The 9,606-nt window shown below is 26.8% G+C and overlaps 1 protein-coding gene and 1 long non-coding RNA gene across 2 annotated transcripts; both read right to left on the reverse strand.

Moving 5' to 3' along the window:
* Positions 1-2,792: 2,792 nt before the first annotated feature.
* Positions 2,793-3,539, reverse strand: LOC135145525 (uncharacterized). The gene is made up of 4 exons (XR_010283479.1): positions 3,475-3,539; positions 3,311-3,402; positions 2,952-3,078; positions 2,793-2,856 (listed from the first exon to the last, which is right to left on the reverse strand). It is a non-coding gene; the product is annotated as an uncharacterized LOC135145525 (long non-coding RNA).
* Positions 3,540-4,477: 938 nt separating this feature from the next.
* Positions 4,478-8,994, reverse strand: LOC135145538 (sec1 family domain-containing protein 2-like). The gene is made up of 9 exons (XM_064077656.1): positions 8,957-8,994; positions 8,160-8,209; positions 6,468-6,574; positions 6,253-6,362; positions 5,790-5,901; positions 5,277-5,447; positions 4,851-4,963; positions 4,655-4,783; positions 4,478-4,597 (listed from the first exon to the last, which is right to left on the reverse strand). The coding sequence occupies exons 5-9, from the start codon at positions 5,854-5,856 to the stop codon at positions 4,478-4,480; spliced, it is 600 nt and encodes a 199-aa protein (XP_063933726.1). The 5' UTR covers positions 5,857-5,901; positions 6,253-6,362; positions 6,468-6,574; positions 8,160-8,209; positions 8,957-8,994.
* Between the last annotated feature and the right edge of the window lie 612 nt (positions 8,995-9,606).

Consider the following 9,606-nt stretch of genomic DNA (forward strand, 5'->3'; position numbering starts at 1 on the left):
CAAGACCTGAACAATTTTGTAATAACAAATTTATCCTAATTAAGTTCAATACCTTCAAACCGAAGCCCCCTCCTATTCCAGTAAGACAGGCTTTGTTATAACAAATTTTTTTTGTAGTAGAACTTAAAGCACCAGACATAGATTTGTTTATAAAAGCCTAAGGCATTGCTGTTAAGATATTTACTCGCGTAATAATCTGATATTTTATGCAAATAGCCATAAAATAAAATATAATGGCAGGTTTTCCTAAAACTATTAAGATCGTTACTTCTTAAACTATGACAAGAGGATTATATTATTGCTTAAGATTACTCCACACATTATTCTGTCTTTATTTATGAAGTAATGCTAAATATTTGATTTTAATTAGTAAAATAGTTATTTCAAAGGCGAAAATAAAAAGTATGTGTTATATTAAAGATAATATAAATATATATGAATACACGCTTACAAAGAAATAGTTAAAAATTAATCTTGTTTTTATTTTTAGTAATACAATATAAAATATTTTCTTCAGAAGTTATGACATATGTAAGGTTTTCTTATATGTTGATAGAAATTAAAGGATCAATTACGATTACTCTTCCTATACATTACAGACATAATTCATAGTAAACACGAATTCTGATTCCTCAAATCTCACTCAATATAATTACATATACCTATCCTGCTTTGGACAATATTACAATATTTTAAAATTGTTAAAGTAATTTGGTATAAATCAACTTACAGGTTTTTCCGTAACCATTCAAAATTTTATCATTTATTTAAAATTTATTTCAGTCAAAATTTATTTATAATCAGATAACATATTAAATTTGCCTTATCGTTTATAATCCTTAACGATTAGCTTGCATAATTTATTATACAATTAGTATATCATGCGCATTTAGTACTTCTAGAAGAGCATGTAAGTTTGTCATCAACCATTATTACTCTTTTTTTGTAGCGCATAACATTAAATAATTCTCCCAAAATTAAATTCAAGGCTTTTAAAAAAAAATTTAGTTCACCAGAAAGTTTTCGTATTTTTAGTAACCTCCCGAGAAGGTAGTAATTTCTGTAAAAATGATTAGGAGTTGCAAAACCCATCTATATTAAATTTTTCATAACAATACAGAAGACGAGTATCATAATAAACTGAATAGCACAGGAAAAATAGAATGGACTAGAAATGCGACCACTACAGTCCAATAAATTGCGTATAGCGCTAACATATAGAAAATAAAAGTGGCTAAGTCTGCCTGTATTGGTTTTAATAATGTGTGTACACGTAATTGTTTTACAAAACAGATTAAGAGACAAGGAGACAAAAAAAACAAAAAAAGAAGGGTGAAAGCAAATTTTATTAGACTACATGCCGGCACATATTTACATAAGGCAACAATTCCATATGTTTAATATTTAGCTAAAAGCTAACAATGACTCAACAATAGAATCTGACCTCGTACTTACCTTCGGTATTATTTTTTCCAAATATTGTAAATAACGAATAGTATTTTCTAGTGTTCAATCTGGTTAATAAAAAACATAATTTTTATAGCCTTCAGTAGAGTATTTGAGAATATAAACTTAAATCAAAGAAATGTTCGAGTTTCAATATAAAAATTTGTAATCAACGCACAGGATTATAATATGAACCCCCATCGTCAAAATAATTATTTGAAATGACTGACTATTGCCGGTGAATGACAGGCCTAAGCCTGCAAACGCGTATGTCATACTAGGTGGGATATGCAATTCATGCGAGCGTCGCGCTGTGCGATAAGAATGTTAGAATTTGAGCTATTGCTATGATTTTTACCGCTATATAGTATTATTTATACCTAGTATACAGCGCTTGATATAAGTGATAACTTAAAGAAAATTTTAAAATTTAATTTGTGGCTGCATAGGTGAAGTGCAGGCTCATTGTTATACATTTTTTTAATAATAGGAATGACTTGAATCCTTCTTAAGCATTTTCACATAATGATAGTTGTATGGGGTAGAAGGGATTGTTCCAAATATTAATAAACTTACTGTATATTTATATTTTTCCAACTAAAGTTAGAGCCCTGAAGGCAATAAATATGCTATAATTTAATTTTATTATTACTTTATATCCAGCTTTTTGAGATTTCTGTTATCTTATTTTTTCGGCTACTATTTACCGGTAACTCTTAAAAAGCAAAAAATTTTTAAAAACGATTACATCTTATTTCTTATATTAAAGTAAAACTTATTCTTTACTAGTTATCAAAAGTCAACTTTAACAAAATCGTTCTTGTTTATTACAAAACTAACTTTTTGTGCGAATCACTCATATATGGATACTTCCGTGCCGAATGCATTTACCTATAGTCGCCTGCTCTACCGGCCTGTTCTTATATCTATTATACTGTTTTGTCTCTTTTGCTTGAAAAGGCTATTTTTTGACAAAGGATTCACGAAAATAATGCTTACTTTCCCTAACAAAAACTACTTTAGCGCACTGCCGTTTATTATTAATTTTAACAAGCCTTAAAGTTTTTTCTAATAAAAAAAGAGCCTTCCAGCGGCTAAATTATTTGGCATGTTACTTTTTATTTTCTACTATTTTATAGCTCTTTTTAATTACCAATAAATAAATTCTTTTTCTTACCAATACTTGTAGTTTTTTGTAATAATGTTAACAACAAATTTATAATTTATTTATTACTCCTTTATTAATGTGAAATGCTAGAAAACATTACTTTTCTCTATAAAAAAAATATATTTCTTTTTCATACTTACACTTCCAAGAGAGTACAAAGGTTATACCAACTAAAAAAAAGGCGTTAGAACGGAGGAGAGCGTATTTTCATGCGTAGCTATTCTCGTACTGCCAATGATAACCTTCATTATATAATAAATCATGAATTAGTAAAAATTATTGGCAGAACAATACTTCGATGTTTTATTTAAGGATTTTTAATTGCCAATAAAAATACTTTAAAGGCGGGAAATTGGTCAGTAATGGCACGAAGATGCCGAATTTCGTCAAAAGTAATTCCGCCAATGACACAAAGGAATATGGTCTTGTGATCGGTTAAAGAAGGCTTATTTGTCAGGAAAGCTCTTAAAGAAAAAATAACAAATAAGCACCGGGAATCTAGGCTCCTGTGGCCATAAAATAATTAAGAGGGGATTTTAAATTCTTATAACTTTGCCATTGGCTTTTTCTATAACTACATACGTGTCATATTAGGAACAATTTTCTAAGTCACATGACTGGCACGGCAAACAATGATTATACTAATAAAAAAATTTTAAAAAAATTCTTTTACACTTAAAAAAAAATAAGAAGAACCGAAAGTCAAGTCCAAAACGAAAAGTTGAAGACGGTTCTAAAGGAAGATACTCCAAATAAGACGGATGAGAAGCGGTAGGCTCAAATATATTCTAAAGTAAAATAACAATAATAATAGTAAAATAGTAATAAAACCACTAATAATAGCAATAATAATAATAAACTTCGAAAAGTTGTAGTAGTAATGGATTGTATTGAGTGTTAGTTCGGCCTACTCTGCCTTTTTGGTGAAGAGTACTGTTTACATAATAATAATAAGAAATAGAAGTATAATAATAATAAAAAACCTAATCGAAGGAAACTTATTACGTATATGCGAAACGGATAATATTCGTTTTAGAATAATTTCCAAAGGCATTTTATAATGACACTCGAGTAGCTTAAGAAAATATATTCAATTTATAAAATTTTACTATAAATTATAATTTCTAATTCCATTAAAATTTATTTTTCTTTAAAAATATAATTTCATAAAATTTTTGTTTTATTACGTTTTATAATTATGTATACTTGAAGTTTTCTATAGTAATAATAATAGAAGTACTTCAACTTTTTCTTTGTATGAACTTTTTAAAAACACCAATAAGTTTTGCAACGACGAGGAAGTCAACGTCAGCTCGTCGCCCATCAACGACGCAAAAAATAAACAATAACGAAGAAGATCCTAAATTTGTTAAGCCAATGACGTAAGAAAACATTTTAAAACAGTCAATAATAGAAAGAGCTGCTGCTATAAATATTTTATGTTTCATATAGCCATCACTTAATAGTAACCTATTAATGGCCACAAGAAATCACTAAGGACTGGCTGAACAAAAAACACCGTTTAAGCTATATTAAATTTTTAAACCAAACACATAAATCGTAGGCAGCCAATTGGCTCAAGATGAGCGCGCCAAAAAGAAGTAAAATATTTTTTGACCAATCGCATACAATTATATAATTAGTGACATGTTACATAATTATTTGCCGTAAGTTAACACAAATTGGATCGAATACAAAAAAAGTAACCAGTTTTAAAATCCACCAACAGCAATTATTAACAAAAGCAACCTCCAAGGGAAACTTGGAAGCAAATTTTGAAAATAGTTTCACAAGCTCTGATTGGTCACAACCACCCATGGTTGCCAATAAAAGATCCTTATAATATTTGAATTGCAATTATAATTATAAGATTTTATACGAAATCGATGCCTTTTCGCTAGTAAACTTTTCCGCCCATTGCGATTTCTTAAAAAAGTTTAGAGCCAGCTTAGTGCCAGCTAACAATTCTATAAACTCGGTATTCTTTTAATAAAAATATAATAATTAATAATTATTATTATAAAGAGTATTAATATTAACTTTTCTTAAAACAGAAAAAGAAGATTTTGAAAAAGCGCTAAGCAGAAAGTTGAACAATTCTGTGGTTGGCTGGGAAACCAAGTTAGCAGGAACTTTTATATGTTCTTTCTCAAGACATTCAAGTGCTTTCTTTATAAATAAAATATTAATAGTGATAATAATAATAATAATAATAATAATAATAATAATTACGAACTTCTTTTAATAATAATAATGACTCTCGCCTTTCTTGCCTGCCAAGGCTGTCTATTAACCAACCATTTTGTTTGCTTTTGGCATGAAATATCCGGCCGCTATCGATGGGCCCAACTTTTAAAAAAAATGATGAATGAGCGCATTAAAAATCATTATAAAAACGAAAAAGCCAATAAAAGGGCTCACTAGCATGATAAAAACCCTCAAAACATATTATTTATGCGCAATTAACACAACTTGCTGCCAACCTCAATTTAAATGGGTAGCAAAAATTAATGCATTTCATTTAGTAAACCGTATTAGCCAATAGTGGTGCACTCTAAACTTCCAGTATAATTCACAACTTTTTAGGAAAATAAAATAACAGTCATAACTAAACCAGATTAGAAAAACAGCCAATCAGTTAACAAGCTGGCCAAGAAAGAACCTTTTTTATCGCCAGAATACGCGTGTGACACATCCACGTGCACATCCACGTGGCCAGTTCTAGCAGGAAGAGAGTTGAAGAGGTCGTCCAAAAGGGACTGGGAGTGGTGCCCTACAGCCGCGCAGAAATCAAAGCTCCTGTCCACAAGGACGAGCGAGCAATTCGGGCTTCCTACCAATCGGAAAATAATAATAAGTCAATGCTTTACTCCTCATTGTGCACGCTTGTGGGCAAAAACACTGTTTTTTCTCAAATACTATAATGAAATTTTAGTTTTTTATATATTAGATATAATTTCCTTTAAAAAATTATTTTCTATGAAATTAATCATAAAAACGCGTTTTTATTAATAATATATAATTAACTATTTATTATAAATTTTATTAAGGATTTCTAATACACGGAGGCCCACCTGATTTTTTTTGGTATATATAATATTAAATATCGCTCTAATCAGTAGAACAAAGAATACGTCGAATCTTTTTTATGATTATTATTATTATATAATAATACCATCCCGTAGTGCTTTGCTTTGCATACTATTATATTCTTCTCCAATAAGTTTTGCCAAGGTTCCCATGACAAACACAGAAGAGTGAAGTTTAAAACTTTGAAGAACTTCCCACTAAAACGTATAAAATAAACTGTTAAGCATTTTTATTAATAAAAATAATATAGTAGATATTACTATTATATAAACAAAGCAAAGATAAAATATATTATAGAAAAGAGGCAGAAGTTAATTGATACCTTCTGGTAGAAAATAATAATAATTATAAACTCAATACAAATAATTAGTAATCGAAATGAAATAGAAGCATAATAGCTATAAATAGTAGAAAAGCCAAACGGCTTCATTGGTGGAAAATACAGTCAATGTGAAGCACGTTTTTATAATATTTCATGTTTATAAAAAATTTTTATAGGTTATTATATTAAGTGTTGATATTAAATATATTAATAATATTTTTTATACTAAAGCAGCAGAAAAAAGTCGTATTTTATCAGCCACGTGAGAAGGTAGAAGCTCAATAGTTAATGAGTCCACGTCGTGGATTGCACGAGAGCGACTCAGCCGGAGATGCGCTGTATAATAATAATGATAATGATAATAACAATAATAATAATATACTGAACAAAACATGTGCTATAAAACCATCCAAAAAAAGATAAAGGTAACTAAACGGCTACCATTTATATGCACCAAATCCAATGGAACAATCGGGAAAAGTTCAGAGTGCCCCCCAAATAGTAAAACGTTTTTTAGCGGCTCAGAAAAATTCAAGGAAACCTCAGGCCTTTTATTTCCATAATAATAAGAAACGATAAATGTATAACTAAAAGTTTTTTTATAATTAAATTTGAAAATGTAAACTTTAAAAGAAAATCAGTATTATTATAAAGATTATAAGAAATTGATTAATCTAAAAAAAATTTCAATAAGAATAAATTTAATATAATCAAAAATGCAACGAATACAAAGCTCGTCCCTGTAGTAAATTGATAACAGATATTTTAAAATTAATTAAAAATTTACAAAAATAAGTTAAAATACTAAAGATTTATGTGAAAAACATTTATATTAAAAAAAGTACAATTTCATAAAAAAAAATTTAAAAAGATAATAAAATTTTTCACGCCTTATTTTTAGTTAAAGGATTTCCAGCTAATTTAATAAATCCAGTATCGATTATATTATATTATTTGGCTATATTCAAGTTGAGTCAGTTTATTTAATTAATAATTTATTTTTATTATCTCGATTAATCCTTAATTCCTTTATTTTATTACACTCAGTTTAATTCTAGTTAATTTACCTTTATGTTATTTAGAATCGGTTTATAGGTAGGTATTATATTTGAAAAAAAGTATATTTAAACTAATTCAGTTTAAAAAATCTTTGTAAGGTATATTAATAAATAAAATTAAAAATTAAAATTGTATGAAACTTTAATTTAATCAATTTTATTGAAAGTTAAATAAATTATTATTCTATGCAAAATTTTTTGTTGAATATCAAATTAAAAAAAGATTACAACGTTTAATCATATTAATTAAAAGAAACTTTAAAAAGTTCTTTTTAAAAAAATTTAATTAATAACATTGATTAAATACATGCAATTGATTTACTTATAACATTTATTTAATCAACTAAGGAAACTATTTAAAAAAAAAAAAGCAGCATTATAAAAAGTTTACTCATTAAAGTAAAAAGTAGTACTGTTAGAATTATGCAATTATAAAAAAAGTCTATGGACGTACTCATGATTAAGTAAAAACATTCGTGCCTATAAAAATACAAATGGATGAAATGTAAAATTGTTAAAACATATTAAAGTTAAAATTGAAATTTTGTGAATTAAAAATATATTAATATAATTATAAATTAAACTTCGTGCCTCATTAATAAATTTATCTTAGGTTCTTAAAAAAATAATAACAATAATTAGATTTTGTTAAAAAATATTAATTGTTAAATTTATGCAAAATATTAACAAATATAATAAATAGATTAATATACATTATATTAATTATATTATGTAGCATAATAACGCCGACTAAGATCACATGAATATTAAAACGGGTGCAAGAAGGCACTGGAAACACTGCAAAAGTCATAAATTCTGTTATTTATATCTTTATATAGGTTTTAGTATAATACTGTTAATTTTTATATTTTTTGATTCGTTTATCTTTAGTAAAAGAAAAAGGTCAGGTTATTAAGTTTTTGAAATGCTTACAAAAGAATTTCTACTATACAAATAGATACTTTCAAATATTTTTGCTAGAAAAATAATCTACTTTATTATAAATGCTATAAATAACTATATTAATAAGAATTAAGAAACTATTTATAAAATTTGAAGATTACAGTTAACCAACCTGATTAAGATAGCTGGATTAGCATTTTCAAAGTTTTGTTGCAGAGAATTCTGATATTTATAAAATATTAATAAACTAAATCTTTTTAAAACATTTAAATTTATACGTCTTCTGTAATTAGTTATAGACAACAATAAAATAAAGAAATTCAAATTTAAAAAATTTTTTTTTGTAAAATGAATTCCTATAAAAAATAAAAGAAGCCTTTTTTTTATAAAATCTCCCCAAGCTGGTCAATCCAGCTGCTTATATAGTTCTGTTATTAGACTTTATAGTGGCAAACGGCAAACTCAAAATTGGTGGTTTTGGGCACCCACGAAATTTAGTGAAGACTTTAAGTTCGCGCTAATTCGTGATAAATATGAGCCCTTCCGGAGTTTACTGACAGATATTGACTATTCGTTTTTTTTTTGGATTACTTATAAAGCAAGTTTTTCTTTAAGTTTATTATAAGTTCACACGTTAAATTAATAACGCCCGCTTACTTGAGCTTTTTAAATATTTTAATATAATATAACAAAAGCTTAATAATAGAAATCCTGTCTCGCTTTGAGTGATTGTGTCGTTTATTTTATATTATAGCACAATGCCTCACTGTGAATGAATAATTTAACTTAAAAAAAATAAACAGATACTTCGACAGCTCAAACCTTCTTTCCTCCAAAATTTTGCATATTATAATTGTTATTTTTTCTTATAGATTAGAATACTTTCAAATATAAAACTCACAATAAAATATAAAAATGTCTATGCTATATAAAGTAGCCCTCCTTAATAAAAAGGTTATAAAAAAATACCTTCCAATCTTTCTCATAAGAATGAATGCAATCTTCAAAATCTTTTAAAGTAAAACTTATTAATAACTAAAAACTTTTTACTCATAAAGTAGTAAATAAGTTTAAAGATTTTTTTAAAATAACTTAGAAGCCAATATTATAAAGTGAGATTCATAAAAAAAAGTATAAAAGAAAATATACAATTTCAATAGCAAAACTATAAATATTTAGTATCTAAGATGTTTATGCTAAAGTTGTGTAATAAACATATTAAACAATTACAAACAGTGGGAGTAATAAAAATTACAAATAAAAAAATATATTTATAAAAGTGTAAGGTACTAAAAATTCTTTTAATTCTTCTCATATAGAAAAGTATACTACTAAACATTATGAACCTTCATTGGAGCGAGGGAATTTTTCACTTAAAGCGCAAAAACAATAAATCTCACAAAAATTGCATAAAGAAAAGAAAGGTTTAATTTCTTTATTAAGAAGCTCTAAATTTCTTCCAACGAGTAAAATTAAAACAGCAGAAGTAATAGAAACAAAAAGACTTCTAGAAACTTCGACTCCTAGCTAAATTATAAATATATTAGCAAAAATTACGCCATTGTAACGTAACAGAGAAACTAACCTGAAAAGTCAATACCTTTGAAAAACGTTGATAA

This window comes from Zophobas morio, unplaced genomic scaffold (assembly GCF_036711695.1).
Source record: "Zophobas morio isolate AGI-343-1 ecotype UQ-CSIRO unplaced genomic scaffold, CSIRO_AGI_Zmor_V1 ptg000157l, whole genome shotgun sequence".
Classification (NCBI taxonomy): Eukaryota; Metazoa; Arthropoda; class Insecta; order Coleoptera; family Tenebrionidae; genus Zophobas; species Zophobas morio.

Bases quoted from the DNA above. Each gene is read 5' to 3' on its own strand.
- LOC135145538 (XM_064077656.1), bottom strand. From the start codon at position 5,856: ATGGGAACCTTGGCAAAACTTATTGGAGAAGAATATAATAGTATGCAA. The intron at 5,448-5,789 runs GTATTATTATAT...TCCGATTGGTAG, and splicing joins AAGCAAAGCACTACGGGATG to GAAGCCCGAATTGCTCGCTC. The intron at 4,964-5,276 runs GTTCTTTCTTGG...TTTTTTTAAAAG, and splicing joins GTATTCTGGCGATAAAAAAG to TTGGGCCCATCGATAGCGGC.